Below are 18,543 nucleotides of genomic sequence, written 5' to 3'. Positions count from 1 at the left end.
CACGGATTTACGGGAACAACCTGGTACCTTTCGGAGTGGAAGAAAGGGTGTTTTGGTGATTTGAGATAAACTGATACTAAGCAGACTTCTCCCTCTTAATTAGCAAAATTACGTCTTCGCTGTTAAATAGGCATTAAATATATTTGCATGACTGACCTTTTCATTTTTACTATCTATGGTTTTAAAAATTACAATTTATGTTCGAGAGCTATGGAAGTTGTACTACTTTGCCCACTCTTCTATTGGAGATGTAGGGGAGCAATCGGCTCCGCTGCTTTTTTTTTTGTTTTTTTTCTTTCGAATATTATATATCCAGATTTGCCCACCAAATAAATCGGGCGTGGTGTTTCCCTCTTCCCTTTTACTCCTTATAAGTTGAGCTAATTTTAGGATATTCAAATTTATTTGATAAAATAATTAAATCAAATTAAATTGAATTAAGTTATTAAAATAATTACTTAAATTTTACTTAGTTTTTTATAAACTTGAGCTTATTTAAACTTATTTAATTATTTAAAATTTTTATATTTTAAATTAATTATTAAATTTAATAATATAAATTTATTTATTTTAAAATTTTATTTATTTAATAACTTGATAAAGATTTTATTAATGAACATAATTAATAAATATTATTCATCATGCTGTTTAATATTAAATTTATTTATGAAGGTTTAATTTATTTATCATTCTACTTCTATAGCCATCTAATGTTACAAATATTGAACTGAGACTTTAAATTGTAAAGTGATGAAATCTAACTTTAATTCAAATTTATAAAGTCTTAAATCAAATTAAGTTGCATTAACAAGTTGTCATAGGAGGTCAAACATCCAAACAAAGGAGCAAGTTATAATTTTTATAATTTTAGAGGATGATTTATAATATTTGAAAAAGCTGAACAATTCCACCACGACTCTTCAAATTATAATGATTCTGAAGTCTCTCTCTTATTTTTTCTCAAGGAAATATAGAGATTCAAATGGCTCATTTGCAAAAAAGGCTTAATCTCTCATCAAGCGTTGCAGCAATTAATGGCTGCAATATATTTGTGAGATGATCCCGTGGTGGTAGGAAAGTGGAAGGAAAGCAGGCGGAGGTGTTAGTTGCGGAGAGTCAATGCGACGCTGCCGTCGAGATCGAATCATCGTGTTTCGGAAGGGCGAAATCCAATCCGTCGACGACTTGCAGATCTAGGTCGGTATCTGTTTCTTATTTCGGCGTTGGCAGTTGTCTTTTTTTCTGTCTTTTATTTTGGATTATGGTTAACTTGGGAGAAAATTCCTGACATTTTCTGGATCTTTGCCATCCTCTAGAGTTCATTGAGGGAAGGGGAACTAGAAATTGCTAGGGATTTGTTTGCTTTGTACAGAGATTTCATTATTCCCTTTACACAGAATCGGAATAACACTCAGAAATTAATAATTTTTTCTGCTTTATTTCTATTTTGGATTGTGGAGTGGAGAGTTTGGATTTGGGGGTTCTTTCTTCGGTCTAAAAATCTGCTTACTTTAAGTTCCAATTTGGTGTTCTTCGATTTGAATTGTGATTTCGCACATGGAGATGGAATAGTTTCTGAGTGGATGAAGATATTTCTATCTCTTGATTCAGTTGCTGACTGCGAATAGCAGCCTTGGAGTTATTTTGATTGCAATCGGAGATGGATTCTGCCAGAAGCTGGTTTCATAGATTACAAACTAAGGAGAAAGTAAAGCCCGGGTCTGCTAAGCAGGAAGCTGGAAGTGCTAAGGATTTGCAAAGGCCTCCAATTGATGATGCACCTTCTGATGCCACCAAGCAGAAGGTTGCTGCTGCAAAGCAGTACATCGAGAATCATTACAAGGCTCAGATGAAGTCCTTGCACGACCGCAAAGAGAGGTCATTTTATTTTTTTGCAATAATTGAATTATTTAGCCAAAATTACTGTTTAAATAAATGTACAATGGATAAATATCATCAGAAAATTTATTTTCAGGAATGATATTCTGAAACTTGTTATCAGTTACATCTGATTAAGCTCTCTACTTTTACATTTTAAAGTGCATTGGATTAGACTGGCTCATAGTTGTGTTATTACTCAAGTTTCAGTGTGTAGATGTGAGTCATGCATTATGAGAAAATTCAGATAGTTCCAGTTATACATGTAGTTCCATCATTACCTGAACCATCAGTAAAATAGAGTTGAACCTAGATATCTTGGTCTATTCTTGGTTGGAGCGCGTATAAATGTGTGCATGAAACATGCTGATAGGTAACATAACATTTGGTTGTTCCATTTTGCTTGGAGTGTGTATAGCTATTTATCTTGCTGAAGTAAAGCGTGTGAAACATGCTGATAGGTAAAATAACATTTGGTTGTGTAACCTGCTTGAATCAATCTGTCAATTGTCTTCTTCCTATCAATTAGCTAGAAGAAAATCGCATACCTGTGCCTTGGATTTTGTTGTGCTGTCACAACTGATTTTCCTTGTATCATTTTTCAGCTTGTCTTGGATTTTAGTATTCATCATGACATTTCTACTTCATAAATTAAAGGAATTTAAGTTTCTTAATAACTTTTGTATTTCCAACAATATAATCTTACATAGAGCTCACTGCTGGAATAAGTTCCATATAGTAGATCTTGAAAACTTGAGGCACATAACTGACTACAGCATCATCATCATCTGTTTCTTAATTCTTAAGCGTTCTGATTATGAAATTAATTTTACTTTCCTAGTTTAATTTTGAATTTGATTGTGCACATTTTTTATTATACAGCATATTCTTTTCAATTTAATTAAATGACAATTTCAGACGTTGGATGCTGGAGAAGAAACTTTCTGATGCTGAAGTCTCCAAAGAAGAGCAGAATAACATTTTGAAGAGCTTAGAGAAAAAGGAAACAGAATATATGCGTCTCCAAAGGCATAAAATGGGCGTGGATGATTTTGAACTTTTGACTATTATTGGGAGGGGGGCATTTGGAGAGGTAGATTCATACTTAATCTTATTACTTTTTATATATAAAATCTTTCATGGATCATGTATGTTTTGTTTTTGAAATTCTTTTAATGGCAGATGAGAATTGATGTGATTTGGTTATTTGTTGGCACCATTTTCTTTTTAAGATTGATACTCATCACTATATTTTTACATTGGTTCTTCCCAAAGCAATTAGCTAAACTGCTAAAAATGGACTGAATCAACTTTGTCAAGCAAAAAAACTGTGAACATATGTCGTTTGATTTAACACTTCTCCAGTTTTATAGCTTTGTTGGTATTTCTTATTTGATTTGAAAATTGTTCAAGCTCCACTACAATGGTGCAGGTCAGAATATGTAAAGAGAAAAAAAATGGAAATGTCTATGCAATGAAAAAACTTAAAAAATCTGAAATGCTTCGTAGGGGACAGGTATGCTTTATGCTCATTCATCTAGTTGTGTTACTTAAGTCATCATTTTTTTTTTTTGACTACTTGTTAATATTTCTAGGTGGAACATGTCAAAGCTGAAAGAAATCTACTTGCAGAAGTGGACAGTCCCTACATTGTTAAACTTTACTTTTCTTTTCAAGATGATGAATATTTATATCTCATCATGGAGTATCTTCCTGGGGGTGACATGATGACTCTACTTATGCGCAAGGATACATTGACAGACGATGAGGCCAGATTTTATGTTGCAGAAACAGTTTTAGCTATTGAATCTATTCATAGGCATAACTACATTCACAGGCATGCTGCTTCCTGTTGTTCATACTTACCTTTGTTCTGGACAGTAATTTATTTGATTAACCATGATTTAATCTTCATAGGGACATCAAACCTGATAACCTTTTGTTGGATCGATATGGGCATATGAAACTTTCTGATTTTGGGTTGTGCAAGCCGCTGGATAGTAGTAGTTTTCCAAATCTTAATGAACCTGAATACGCACCAGGAAGAAATGGCAAAGCTACTTTGGACGATAAATGGTCCAGTGCCTCTCCTACTCCAAGGCGTTCTCAACAAGAACAACTGCAACATTGGCAAAAGAATAGAAGAATGCTGGTAAAATTTAATTTAAACTTTTTTCTTTTCTGATCTCTCATACTCACATTAACCATTAGAATAAATAGAGCAAATAAATTTACAAATTCAGTTCATGAGAGATAATCTAGCAAACTAGATTTGTTTCCTTCTATGTGTGAGGTTTAGGTTTTTAATGTCACATATTGAATATAGTTATACATGTCTTTTAGTGTCATTCAGTTTCAAGTTCTCTACTGTTCCAGGCTTTCTCAACTGTCGGAACACCTGATTACATTGCTCCAGAAGTTCTTCTCAAGAAAGGATATGGAATGGAGTGTGACTGGTTAGATCCCTGTTTTTCATAATTTTTTCTTTGCTAATATATACATATCCTGATTGTATACTATTCTTTAGGTGGTCACTTGGAGCAATTATGTATGAGATGCTTGTGGGTTATCCACCATTTTATTCTGAAGATCCAATGTCCACATGTCGAAAGGTTCTTGTCATGAAAATTGCAGGGTTTTACCCATTATTGATGTTTTTGTTGGCAAATATAATTTCTCTTCATTTGCATCATGAAGAACCTGATTCTGTATTATAGTTCAATTTTTGAGTTTTTATTCTGCTAAGAAATGATTGCTGTTTTTTTTTTGCTGATACTTCATTATGATAGACCTTTAGGTAGAAATGCAATTAGGAAAATGTGTCCTTTCTCTAATTCAAGCTTTCCTCCTGAGATGACATGTCTTTAATATTTTTTCTTGTATCGTATTGGTCCGTCAATCAACAACTCCATGCCTGCATATTATCTTGCGTAGACCTCTTTATTGGAACAATGTGTCATGCATATGTAACTTTAATTCTTATGATTATCAGTAACCTTGTGTTAAGAGTGACCCCAGAAAATACTCTTGTCAATCTGACTTTGGCCACTCATTTTTTTTCCTTTTTCCTTTTGGGTTGGTTGTGACTATTAAGCTCCTCTTATCAGTGACCATGGAGTGTTTTTTACATTGCATCCATTTGAACATAAGGTCCTCACATTGAACTTGTTTGCATATGCAACCATTCCACTTAAAAAAAATAGAGTGCCCTGTGCTGTTTATGTGGCGTGATGGCTGGCAGTCAGTCACCTTGTCATTTAGAATGGCTCTACATGTGTTGGATTTGACAGTTCAAAATCGGTATTCATTTTCGCTTGGAAACTTCATGCAAGAATAATGGGCTTGAGTTAGAATTATTGTTTTATTATATATTAACATCAGTTTGCATTTCTTATAATTGCTTCAATCCTTTATCACAGATTGTAAATTGGAGAAACCACTTAAAGTTCCCTGAAGAGGCAAAACTTTCGCCTGAAGCTAAAGATCTTATCAGCAGACTCTTGTGTAATGTAGAACATAGACTTGGTACCAAAGGTGCACAGGAGATAAAGGTATGCGTATTTATGATGGTGTTTGGTTGCCAGTTCATATAATGCATGCAGAAACTTGCCGTCATATACAACAATGTTGATTTCAGGCACACCCATGGTTCAGAGGCATCCAATGGGAGCGACTGTACCACATGGAAGCTGCTTTTAAACCAGAGGTTAATGATGAGCTTGATACTCAGAACTTTGAGAAGTTTGAAGAGGTATACAAATCTCAAACAACCAATTTGTAGTCTACTGGAATCTTACGTTATTGAAGGAATTGTTTTCCTGCCCTCCAATATATGCTACTGCTCTCTGATGGTTGCCTGCTTTTCATGTGAACATCGACCTGTTGTTAATTTCTTTTCTTACTTTGATGAACCCTTGCCTCTGTTTTGTTAAGTTATAAGAAAATGGTAGTCTGGTCAATTCCTTTCCTTCATTTCCACCCGAATAGGTCCTAAATAAGTATTATTGATTTTGGAAAATGTAGGATGAAGTTAATTCCTTCTTTCTCTACCTCAGGTTCATCGTCAAGATTTTTTAAAAAAATATTGGAAACAATTTATTTCTTTTCCTTTCTTTGGTTTATTTGGGGAAGGAAAGAGCGCATTAATGAACAACATCGATGCCTATCCCCTCCCATTCCCTTTCCTCCTTTTTCTTCTCCTTTCCCATACTGAGAAGATCCTAAGCATAGCCTTGTATATTTTGAAAGCGAAAGAATTTTTTCTTGTTGTGTCTATGAGTTCTTTTAAGAATTGAAAATCATTTAAAAAAATTTGCTGTAAGCACAACGTAATCATTTCCTAGAGAAGCATATTTCGATCTGTACCTTTGGTTGAACACTTTAATTGACATATACTATTGTATCTTGATGAAGACGTCGGCACCCGTGGAGACTTCTTCAAAATCTGGCCCATGGAGAAAGGTATTCTTTTAGTTTTATTATTGCCCATAATTTTTTTAGTTCGTAATATTTCTGGATCAACTATTGATGATTAACTCTCTAATATTAATGATAAGCTGACAAGATTTTACTCAATTAATTGTGATTTCCCTTATCTGAAGTGTTTTCCTTCTCATTTTCAGATGCTTCCATCCAAGGATGTCAACTTTGTCGGTTACACTTACAAAAATTTTGAGATCGTAAATGATCATGAAATTCCAGGGATTGGTTAGTCTTTTACTTCATTTGCTTTAATTGTTTTAGCTTTTTTAACACCTAGAAGATTTACTCATGGCTAAACGGTCGGGTGAGAAAGAAGTCTGATATTTCCATTGTTCTACAGCTGAACTGAAGAAGAAAAGTAATAAGCCAAAGAGGCCAACAATTAAATCCTTGTTTGGTAAATGACCTCTTTGTAACTTTTCCTATTTAATTAGTCAGATTGTCTAGTGAAATTGCAGACTCATCGGTTTATTCATGTGGTTACGCAGACACGGATTCGTCATCGAACCAAATTCCACCTGCCCAAGGAAGTTTTCTCAAACTACTGCCAACGCAGATGGAGGTCCCTGAGAATGTAGAGTCATCTTCTCATTCCAGTAGCTCTTCTCTGGATCAACCCCATTCTCGTTACAGATAGTGGTAAGAACCTCTCAAACCACTTTCATGTTAATGCCCAAACAATAAAAAAGCTTATTGTGCCATGCAGATCTACTACGTTCCGCTCATTCTGTACATAAAAGGGGTGGCATAGAGGTATCGGCATGACTACCTGTAAATTCACAGATCCAGTTACAGGAAGTTGATCTTGGATTCTTTTATTTTTGTAACGAGGGATTAAAGCTGATGCAAGAAACTCCTGTTCTAGTGTGGACTAACCTCTGAACAGATGTTAACTTCCTAAATTTTGAATTTGTGCCATATCTGTAATGCAAAATCAAACTACTCGTGTACAACTAATTGTGCAAACACAACTTTTTTTCTTAGTAATATGGATTCCTTGCGTTGTGTGTAAAACTCATAATTGCCCAGAATAGGAGTTTTCACCAAAAGGAGAGGTTCTTTCATGGCAGATGAACATATAGAATGACCTGCTCGTCCTATTTTTACGTCTGTTTCATTGATTATTTTATTTGATTTTATTTTATTTCATTTTATTTTTTAATCACTCATCAGGTAAATTATGAAGAAGGCGCTCTGACGTTGCACATCTAGGTACACGTCTTGCAAACCTAGAGGCATCACAGCAGGGCTACAGAAGAAATAGTTCATTAGTATTTGGTCAATATTTTCATTTTTTTTATGTTTGGAATTTAATGAAAGGGGGTGAATGAAGTTGACTTTTGAGATGCATATGCGATCTAATAGTTAAAAAATATATACTTAAATTGTTCTGGTTTCAGAAATTAATGATTACTTTAATTAGCAAAAGTTTACAGAAACGCTGCCATTTTTGCAGCAATTGCAAACAGGGCACGCGATCGCCGTCGGCGCGCACGCCGCGCAGAGGCATAAATGCCGGCACGGCAGCAGCAGCACTGCCGCCTCTCGCGCCCGACATCTCCAGCACCTTCTCATCCGCCACTCCGCGCCACCAAGTTCCTCTTCCTCCTCCTCCTCCCATTTCACCTCGCCGGAGCAGCAGGACTCCGCGTCGTCCGCCGCCGCCGCCCTGAGCTGGTCGACCCTCGCCCGAGCGGCGACGAGCACCTGCGCGAGGTCGGTCCGAAGTGATCTGGCTGCAGCCTCGTTGCTCCTGGCCACCTCTCGCCACATCTGGTTCTCGGCGTAAAGGCTGTTGACGCGCTCCTCCAGCGCGCAGTTCAACTTCCTGACCCGCGCGATCTCCTCGTCCTTGGCTTTCAGCCGCGTCACCGTGCCGGATTCCACGGCCGCGAGGAGTCTCCGAATCAGCCGCTCCCACCGCTCCGCCACCTCTACTCTCACCTTCTCCGTCTGCCATCGCCCACAATTCATTCCAATAAAAAAAACAAATTAAATCAAAACTTTCGAGGCACTAATCGAGAGAATCACTTACATGTTGCCTGAGGAGACAATCGACGTCGAGCGTTAGTTGCTGCAGGTGTTCGGAGAAGACACCGACTTCGTCGCCGAAAAGGCAGAGCGGGGGCGACCTTTCCCCCGCGACTGCGACGTCGTTGACGGTGGTGCGTCCACTCCCGGAGACGGCGGTCGCCGGAGCCGCCGGCGAGTTGTACAGGGGAAGGAAACAAGGATCGGCGTGTGGCGAAACGAATCCCATTCCAGTTCTCTGCGGAATTCACAACCAATTAATCTAAAATTTAAGCACCAATTGAAGCGAGGAGTTGGCTTCAAGTCTTCAACAGCCCGTTAAAAAAGGCGCCCTTTCTATGCTTCGGACAGTGTGCTGAGATGGAGAATTTATTAGGAGTGGAAGAAGTGGGAAAAAAAAATCATTTTTAGAAGCAATATGAAAAAGTAGTCAAATCTTAAAAGAGCGATTGATTTTTTATTTATTTTTAATTTAAAAAGAATTTAAAAGAAATATTAGCCGTGAATTTTTTTTTTCACGGCTAAAAAAAAAACTTGATTCCATAAAGAAGAATATAAATGTTGTGATTCCCCTAGATTATGTTTTGCGAAGGGTAATCAATCTCTTAATATAATTAAGATTACATAAGGTTAACAATACATAATAAACTTTTGTAATTTTAATTCTAATGTAATTCAATTACATTCTAAGTTTAATTACATTACAAACTTGATTATATTACTTCTAATTAAACATAGCCTTAATATTATAAAAATTTCACTTTAACCCCTGAACTTTACTATTTCTTCTTTCAAATGTCCCGTGGAGTTTTTGAATTATCAAAACATGCACCTAGTGTTTACAAAATCTTGTTATTTCAACCCTAATAAGTAACATTGTTACGTTTACTTAATGAGAAAATTTCTTAGAAGAATGATAAGAGTTTAAAATTTCACGAGGCATATTTTAATCGTAGGGTAAACTTGTGACGCACTCGACTTCTTGGTTACTCGATCTTAAGAATATGCATGAAAATAATATGAAATTAAAAAAAAAAGAAAAAGGAAACATGTGCATTCATATTTGATTGCTTAGAATTTGACCTTTAACCTTTAGTCTTAACTATTTGCTCGCGTGTTTTCATGCTTATTAGGTATCGTATCACTGAGCCTTTTACTTTTCTATTTGTGTTAAAGATAAATCCTCAAAAGATATAGATGTCATCTTTTTTTTTCCCCTTATCTTTTCTCTCTTTTTCGCCTTTCTTCAATTCTTTCTCGTTTGGTGGAAGTGAGAATCTCACATTAAGTGACTTTCCTTCTTTTTCTTTTGTTTTTTTTTCCTTACGAAATTATTCTTCATGTGTTGTTGATCAAAGAAAGCACACAAAGTTTCATCCGAATGCAACTCTTTTCGCGAATCTCTCCATTAAAGAGACGCACTCGATATCAAAAAATGGTTCCACCTCATTGCTTTCGTAAAGATAATGGTCAAAAGGGACTCGTGCCTAATTTTTATTCCTTCTTTGATAAGTTAAATCGATTAACTTAGAACTATAAGTCTCTCTTATGCTTTGGATAAACCCTAAACCCTAAGGGTGTGTTTGGTTCGGGGTTATTCTTGATAACCTTGGTTATTCATCCAAGGTTATCAATAAAAACTTTGTTTGGTTTAGGTATTCGATAATTCCCAAGTAATGTTCCATACCCGACACGTCAGCAAAAGGGTCATGCAGCCCGAAATTGAAAAACCTTAGAAAACTAAGGTTTTTCTTGATTCCGGGGTTAACGAATTTTTTTTACCAAAAATACCCTCAGATAAGAAAAAACATGGAAAAAAGAGAAAAATGTAAAAAAAATATTAAAAAATGTAAAAAAAATAAAAAAAATGTTTAAAAATTTTTAAATTTTTTAAAAATAAATAATTTAAAAAAAAAAATTTTAAAATATAAATTTTTTTAAAAAATAAAAAATTTTAAAAATATAAATTTTTTAAAAAAATAAAAAATTTAAATTTTTAATTTTTTTTTAAAAAAACAAAAATTAAAAAAATTAAAAAATTTTAAAAAAAATTAAAATTTTTTTAAAAGATTAAAAATTTTAAAAAAAATTAAAAATTTAAAAAAAAATTTAAAAATTTTAAAAAAAATTAAAAATTTTTAAAAAAAATTTAAAAATTTTAAAAAAATTAAAAATTTTAATTTTTTTTTAAAATTTAAAATTTTTTAAAAATTTAAAAAATTTAAAAATAAAATAAATAAATAAAAATTAAAATTTTAAAAATGTAAAAAAATAAAGAAAATATAAATATAAATAATATAAAAATATAAAAACATTAAAAAAATTAAAAAAACACATAAAAAATTAAAAAAATATACAAGAAAAAAAAAGTAAAAAAAACATAAAAAAATAAATAATAATAATAATAATAATAATAATAATTTGTATAGTTGATTTTGTAACTGAGGGTAATACGGTAAAATATTAAACTAAGGTATTCATTAAAATCTTCAAACAAATAAGTTTTTGTTGCATTACCTAGATTGAACCAAACAATATTTGGTTATATTTTATTCCCCATAACCTTGGTTATGTGATTACCTGATAATCACATAACCAAGGTTATACATGATAACTTGAACCAAACGCACCCTAAAGGTCATACCTCCATTTTACATTTATGCACATCTTTTCTCAATAAATCTTATTCTCTCGAAACTCGTGTTTTTAAATTAATCGGGCCTTAAAGTGTGGTTGAAAAGGCCCATTATAATCCATTTTTCCTTTTAAACATGGCCCATTTAATTAGGGTCATGTACGACGTTGATTTGAGACTCGTGACTCTCCTCTCGTGTTAGCTAAGATCATACTTGTTCATCAGAGTTAAGATCACACTTGCTACTTGTTTACAGTGTATTGATATGGCTAAAGGTGAAATCATTTACCCCCAGTATTTTCATCGCATCTGACCCAAGGTCATCACGAGAGAGATAAATCATAGCATCCTGAGCGAGCATGTGGCAGGTGGGGTGAGTTGCACAGGCACCGGAGATTTATACCCCGACTATCCTGAGTTTCGATCCCGCGACCTCATGTGATAAGTATCCCACCACATACCAATTCAGATGACCTGTGAGATCCTTTTGCAGTGTATTGATATAGTTGGAGTTACAAGGTTTGTTTATAATCAAATTTTTCATAACTTTCATTTTCTTTAGTAATAGATGTTAAATTTATAATGAGTAACTTGTAGGTCAACCTAAGCTACCGTGAATTTTTTTTATTTTATTATATTTTTGAATGGATTAGTGAGTTGATCCGTCTAATTTATAATCGGCCAAAACTGATGAAACGATCCGCTCCACCTGGTCAAATGATCGGCCCATTATGAATCAGCCTGCCCCATCACGGATCAGTCCGTCCCAGTACAAGTCGGCCCGCCCCGTCCCATGTTGGCCGTCTGAGCAGTTCGATTGACCGCCCATAAGCCGGGTCCCCTTGTGAGACGTGTGACACACATTGCATTGGCTTCCCATTGCTATAACACAAAGGGCCCACCATATATTTAAAGGGCCACACGAAAATCTAGTTCATTTTCCTATTTTTTTATTGGGGTGGGGTTCAAATTGGTCGAGGATGAGTCGATGACGTCCCATCGCGAATCTCGCTCCGATTTCGTCATCCATGACGCATCTTATTTTGACATTGGTCGTCATTGATAAGCCGGTTGGTTGAATCAGTCCGGTTCGGGCAAATTCACGTGCGTTTACACATACAAAACCGGAAATGGAGTTAATTCATATGCATTTACACACGGGTTAATCATGATTAATTTGTTTGTCAGTCCGATAATTAACCGACAACGGTATAATTTAAATGACGTGGGCGGTCATCTTACCTGGGGACGGTAAGAGTAGTATGTTGACCACTGACGGTGCCCGCTAATTCATTGACACTGTAACTTCACAATTAATTAATGCGATCGATTGATTAATTATCGTATAATTATCATTAACAAAATATGGACGTTCGTCACGTGTGACGTCAGTGTTTCATCATTTTATTTTGTATATTTAAAAAACGGGGAAAATAAAGCAAAAATCGTAGAAAGCTACCAGAAATTTCGTGGCCATGTCGCCAACGTCATTCAACTACACCACCGGGTGGTGACGGCATCCACCGCGTCACCTCGCGACTTCAGCATCTAAACGCAACCAAGAGAGTGCCGTCACCGCGTTCTTCCCCTTCGCCTTCCTCCCCAACCCAACCTACAACTTTTCCAGGGAACTGGCTCATGCTCTCCAATCTAGTGCTAATTTCCGACTCAACCTTCACTGCAGATCTCAGTTCTGATTGCCTTGGGGAAGGAATTAGTGTAGCTCCGTGTTTCCGATTGGTTTCTGGTTGATTCTCTTGAAACCGGGGATTTAGTCGCTTTCATTCTGTGATTCTTTTGGTTTTGGTGAAATTCCTGTCAGAAGATTGGTTTTTGATTGAGATGTGGGGTTTATCAAAGATATTTTTGGCGAATTCCTTCTCTGAGCCGCGGATGTGAAGAAATTGGGGAGAAAAGTTCGATTGTTTATTGCTGGTCTCTGAAGAAAAAAGTGGTTTTTGGAGGATAAGGTGGAAGCTCTCTAGTCTTCTACGCCATGCTCAACATCACCGAACCATCTTCTTGTATAAGCTTTTCCTCTTCCTACCTCTCCAATGGTTCAAGCGCCCACCATGCTCCTGTCTCCGCAACGAGGCCTCACGGCCGGACCCCGGAGCCGGAGTGCAGGACTAACCTCGAGGTCTTAAGCCTCAGCAAGCTGAGTTCCAACCTGGAGCTCCTCCTCCTCGATACGGAGTTTGACTGCACCGACGCCGAGATCATGGTGGAAGGGGCGCCCGTTGGCGTTCACCGCTGCATCTTGGCGGCCAGGAGCCGGTTCTTCCATGAACTCTTCTCGCAGGAAGGAAGCGGAGGGTCTCGGAAGCCCAGGTACGAGATGGACAAGCTGGTTCCTGGCGGCCGCGTCGGCCGTGAGGCCTTCACGGTCTTCTTGAGCTATCTGTACACTGGCAAGCTGAAGTCGGCGCCTCAGGAGGTGTCAAGTTGCGCCGACAGGCTCTGCCTCCACAACGCTTGCCGGCCGGCGATTGACTTCGCCGTCGAGCTCTTGTATGCATCTTCAGTCTTTCAGATCACAGAGCTTGTCTCGCTTTTACAGGTTGGTTCTGTGTCCATTACTCTTTAGTTCACTGCTTTTCTTCTTATACATATACAGAATTCACCTTGAGCTTGTCGATTACTGTTTTGTGACTGATATTGTCGGTGAAATTTAATATACAAGTTGGAAACTGTATATATATGTTTTACGTTGATGAGGTAATTGAGATCTGATGCTAGATTTTTTTTTCTCTGTTGAGTTGAACTTTGGGAGAAAATCACCTTGTTCCCAACTTTTGAATGGTGAATGGTGTTCTGATTTTTGTCTCAATTTATTTCTGTTGACAGATTGGAGAAATGTTTATGCTTAATAGGATTGCCAACAAAGAGATTTTTATCTGTATTCTGTGATAATTGGTAGGTGGACAATATCTGGCTTTAAGATGATTTATTTCACAAAGAGTATGAACGTAAATTGCACAGTGTTTTTCTTTGTAAAATTTAATGATTATGCAAACATCTGCTAGAAACTGAGAAACATAACTTTTTGGTTTAAATGTGTTTAAATTTCCTAGATACGATATAATGTTTCATTGTTTGTGATAAAAGATCAGAAATTGTCTTTCTTTTCCTTCCCAGTCGAGTTCTGTGGTTCCTGTTATCGATCTTAGTTCATAGCTTTCATCCTAACGTTTTTTGCATTTACGCAACACTTTGCATCTGATCTTGTCTTTTAACTGTAGAACAAGTTGAGTTTATGAGACAAGTAATATGGAAGTTATCTCTATAATGTTTCCTATGACTATCTTATGTGAAACAAAATTTTCTCCACACAAATAAACTCACAATTCTTCTGGTTATTCATTCAGTCTTCTTTGGTATCGTGGCATCAATATTTTTTTTTTATATTTATATGCTACACGACTATCAAATTCTAGAGTAATTATCATCTTTCTGTGATCTACAGCGTCAACTTCTGAATTTTGTGGAGAAAGCTATAGTGGAAGATGTAATCCCTATTCTTCAAGTTGCCTCACACTCAAAACTCAATCAGTTACTCTCTAAATGTATCCAAAGAGTAGCTAGGTCAGATCTTGATGATGTAGCAATTGAGAAGGAACTTCCACCAGAAGTAGCTGACGAAATCAAGGCACTGCGCTTCAAATCACCACCCAAGGAACCTAATGGTATCACGGATCCTGTGCATGAGAAAAAAATTAAAAGAATACACAGGTCTCTTGACTGTGATGATGTTGAGCTTGTAAAGTTGCTGTTGAGTGAGTCTGGAGTTACTCTAGACGACGCTTGTGCTCTACATTATGCAGCTGCTTACTGTGATTCCAAAGTCATTGCTGAGTTGTTAGACCTTGATTCAGTTGATGTAAATTTAAAGAACCACAGAGGATATACACCACTTCATGTAGCTGCCATGAGAAGAGAGCCAGCAGTAATTGTTTCACTTCTTACCAAAGGTGCCTCTGCATTGGATGCAACTGCTGATGGCCAAAATGCTGCTACGATATGTAGAAGATTAACAAGGGCAAAAGACTATTATACAAGGACAGAGCAGGGTCAAGAGTCAAATAAAAATAAGCTGTGCATCGATATTCTAGAGAGAGAGATGAAGAATTCCATCACTGTTGAAGATTCTGTTACTTCACCATTGTTTGCTGATGATCTACATATGAAGTCCCTTTATCTAGAAAATAGAGGTAAATTTATAGAAGAAAAAATGACTGATTGTCGATGGTGTTATTTTATATATATATATATATATATATATATATATATGCAATCTTATTACAAGATTATTGCTTTAGCATAATTTCTTACCATTTATTGAAACTAACAAGATAAATGATGGTATGTATTCCTAACATCCATGAATGATATGTGCACTTGCCCTTGGTACAAAGTGTCCTTCGACTAGGGCATTTGTTTCAACACCTATCTTGTTCAGATGAAGATCCTACTTTTGTTGGCTATGCTACACTTTTGATCTTAAGTCGTTTTGTTTCTGTGAATTTATAGCCTAAAGTTATATCAAATAATTTGCTATATATATATTTTTTAATCATCTCTGGTAGAAAATCTTCTACATATAGTGATTAGTGATAGTACGTAGAAAACAACAGATTATATTTTTGAAATATTCTTGTGATGGCTTTAATTTGATGTGTTAAGAATGGTGCTTACTAATTCGATATTTTTACTATTCAGTTGCATTTGCAAGATTGTTCTTCCCTGCTGAAGCTAAGCTAGCCATGGAAATAGCGCATGCAGACATAACTTCAGAATTAACTGGTCTTCCTGCATCTCGAAGTGCCAGTAATCTCAAGGAAGTCGACCTAAATGAAACACCTACAGTGCAAAATAAGAGGCTTCAATTGAGGGTCAATGCCTTGACAAGAACTGGTAATTTTCACATGACACGATTAGATTCTGCAAACAAATGCTCTCTTATTAGAATATAGTGTAGAATCTATGTTATTTACTGCAAAAACTGATACCGTATGACATCATTGTTCAGTTGATCTTGGTCGCCGTTATTTCCCTCATTGCTCTCAAGTGCTGGATAAGTTCCTCGAGAACAACTTGCCGGATCCCTTCTACCTACAAAAGGGCACCCCTGATGAGCAGAAGATGAAGAAGTTGCGATTCTATGAACTCAAGGAGGACGTTAGAAAGGCATTCAACAAGGACAAGGCTGGGAGTTTGCTCTCAGGTTTATCGTCTTGGTCTTCATCCTCACCAATGTGTGAAGGAAACTATCAGAGGCCTGTAAGAAATTGAAGCCCAAAAATTTTCTTTTCTCGATGTTTATTTACAATAGCTGTCCAGAGAAATATATCTGTAGAATTGTTTTAAACTATCTGAGACAATGATGTTTCTGGCACCTCTGAAGGTTGATTCAGCGTATCAATCTCCCTTTTAGTGTATCTGGATCAATAAGTTTATCGACTTTTAGCATAATTACCAGATAGAGCTATAAATGTTAGCCTATCTGAGTCAATGTTTCACTCTACTATTTCTGCAACTGTAGTCAGTGTATTGTGGCTTTTCTCCTGCGTGAGTTTATTGCTACAAAGAAAGTTTGATATCTTATTCTATCATCTTGTTTTGTTTGAATGCAATACTTTTATCGACCTACTTTGCATACACGTCCCTAAGAGTGATGGCCGTAGCATTGTAGACATTGGCAGCGCCCTCAATTGAATAGGCATCGAGTTTGTGCCTCATCTTCTTCCATTGATCAAGGAGTTGATCCATTTGAAACAGGTCTTTTGGGGTCACTTTAGCTCCACACCAGTTTCTCTGATGCTAGTGATTCTGATGCTACTTCGATTGCAAGACCAAAACCCGATTCTTCTTCGACAAAGGGATATTTTGACAATGAAATAGAAACATCTTTATCAGCAACTTGTAGGTAGACATGTTCTTGTTTGGTTTTCTCAAGTTTAGTTTCATATTCAAATGACACATGTTGAATGTAGATACATATGTGAATTTATATATATAAATTAATATCAAAGCACCATCTAAATGTGGCAAACTATGATTTGACCAAGGATCTTAGAATTCTTTTACATCTTAAGGATGAAAGAATGGATTTTCAGACAAGAATCAATTCAGTAACCAAAATGGAAGATTTAACTTATTGGTTGATCAGAGTTTATCCATCATTCGTACTGACGAAGTGTGATCTACTGCCTTTAGGGAAATGGTATATAGTGGTAGGACGTGTTTTTAATTTCTCAAACATCTACGGATTGAGTCTATTTTGATGAATTAATTGATGATTTTTTTAATGGGCAGTTGATCTAAGAACATTAGACGGATGAACCGTTTGCTGTGAACATTTTCTGATTTTCCTTGATGGTCGGTGGAAAATTTTTATGGAGCTAAACCAATCACTCTAGGATTAGTCAGTATAATTTGGATACCTGCAGTTAACTAAAAAAAAGGTATGATCTACTAATTCACTGTTTAATGAATTAATAAAGGGGAAAAAAAAATCAAAAGGGCACTCCTTTTTTGACGAATCGTCAAAGGGGCACCCTTTTTTGCTTTATTATCAACAGGGCACCCACCCCTGGTTAATTTACACTTCTCTCCCTAATCTAATGTTTATCTAGATTTGAGTTGTTTTCAGACCTATTGCTGGCAAGGGAGGGTAGACAAGGAAAAAACCAATACATTTAGGTTTTAGTTCAAATATTTTAAACCCTCCTTCGAACTCTCTCATTTTTCTCTTCACTGTCTTTGCCTATCAACTCCCTCGTTGCCACCTCACCTCTCCTCGCTTGCCTTCCACAGTTCATCTGCAGTCATTTGCAGTGTGTTCCCCCATGTACGTGTCCATATTCTATTATCTATCTTTTAACTATCTGTTGCTGCCTTGTTTTATTATTTAGGGTTTAGATTTTAGTGTTAGTTCAATTATAAGTTCCCGAATATCTTTCTCCTCCATCCAAATGTCATTGTTGTAGTAGATATAGCGTTGTAGCAGTTATGGAATTGTAGCTACTGCAATATTCTTATTGTGGTCCTACCACGTTATGGATAGGGACGAATCATTAGAACGGTTGTAGTGTAATTTGGTATTAGTTTGTCTTGACTATAAAATTACACTAGTACACTATGTGTGTATTGACTAAGACCGTTTGAGGTTGTTTGATTTGTACTGACTACATAAAAGAACAGAACCTCTATTATAATGGATGTGTGTTCTCTTAATCCTGATATAATAACAAGCACGTATACTTAGTATTTATTTCTTTAACTTATCAATGGGTGTGATTTATTCGTTAAATCAATAGGCCTGATGAGTTGAGAGATAGTATTATTTATATGGTGTGTTGTTGATTATAGAATGAATCTGTGTCATAATTATTTAGGCTGATGATGTCCCCTTGAGGAGCTCATAAGGATTATCATGTAAACCCTATAGGTGGACTTAGTCCGACATGATAATAAAGTTGAGTGGTACTACTCATGAAATCAGATGTTAATTAATT

The 18,543-nt window shown here is 36.0% G+C and overlaps 3 protein-coding genes across 5 annotated transcripts; 2 read left to right on the top strand and 1 right to left on the bottom strand.

Annotated features, from left to right (window-relative positions):
• Positions 1–1,033: 1,033 nt before the first annotated feature.
• On the top strand, positions 1,034–7,343 carry LOC122005792 (serine/threonine-protein kinase tricornered-like). Of its 3 annotated transcripts, none has more exons than XM_042560999.1 (15): positions 1,034–1,197; positions 1,632–1,878; positions 2,797–2,971; positions 3,311–3,394; positions 3,474–3,715; positions 3,796–4,030; positions 4,255–4,334; positions 4,406–4,490; positions 5,298–5,429; positions 5,516–5,629; positions 6,292–6,339; positions 6,501–6,585; positions 6,701–6,757; positions 6,849–6,999; positions 7,067–7,343. In XM_042560999.1, the coding sequence occupies exons 2-14, from the start codon at positions 1,661–1,663 to the stop codon at positions 6,995–6,997; spliced, it is 1,704 nt and encodes a 567-aa protein (XP_042416933.1). In that variant the 5' UTR covers positions 1,034–1,197; positions 1,632–1,660; the 3' UTR covers positions 6,998–6,999; positions 7,067–7,343. The 3 variants fall into 3 exon arrangements, with proteins under 3 accessions (XP_042416933.1, XP_042416931.1, XP_042416932.1); XM_042560997.1 differs by having other exon boundaries at positions 1,612–1,878; XM_042560998.1 differs by having other exon boundaries at positions 1,612–1,878; positions 7,050–7,343.
• A 411-nt stretch (positions 7,344–7,754) lies between these two features.
• LOC122005794 (probable BOI-related E3 ubiquitin-protein ligase 3) lies at positions 7,755–8,732 on the bottom strand. Its single transcript, XM_042561001.1, has 2 exons — positions 8,396–8,732; positions 7,755–8,313 (listed from the first exon to the last, which is right to left on the bottom strand). The coding sequence occupies exons 1-2, from the start codon at positions 8,618–8,620 to the stop codon at positions 7,780–7,782; spliced, it is 759 nt and encodes a 252-aa protein (XP_042416935.1). The 5' UTR covers positions 8,621–8,732; the 3' UTR covers positions 7,755–7,779.
• A 3,815-nt stretch (positions 8,733–12,547) lies between these two features.
• Positions 12,548–16,586, top strand: LOC122005791 (BTB/POZ domain and ankyrin repeat-containing protein NPR2-like). The gene is made up of 4 exons (XM_042560996.1): positions 12,548–13,586; positions 14,493–15,237; positions 15,746–15,940; positions 16,056–16,586. The coding sequence occupies exons 1-4, from the start codon at positions 13,023–13,025 to the stop codon at positions 16,316–16,318; spliced, it is 1,767 nt and encodes a 588-aa protein (XP_042416930.1). The 5' UTR covers positions 12,548–13,022; the 3' UTR covers positions 16,319–16,586.
• Positions 16,587–18,543: the final 1,957 nt, after the last annotated feature.

The sequence above is a fragment of the Zingiber officinale genome, chromosome 7B, assembly GCF_018446385.1.
Source record: "Zingiber officinale cultivar Zhangliang chromosome 7B, Zo_v1.1, whole genome shotgun sequence".
In the NCBI taxonomy this organism is placed as follows: domain Eukaryota; kingdom Viridiplantae; phylum Streptophyta; class Magnoliopsida; order Zingiberales; family Zingiberaceae; genus Zingiber; species Zingiber officinale.
Note: the sequence above shows the minus strand (reverse complement) of the source record. Positions and strands in the feature narration are given on the sequence as shown.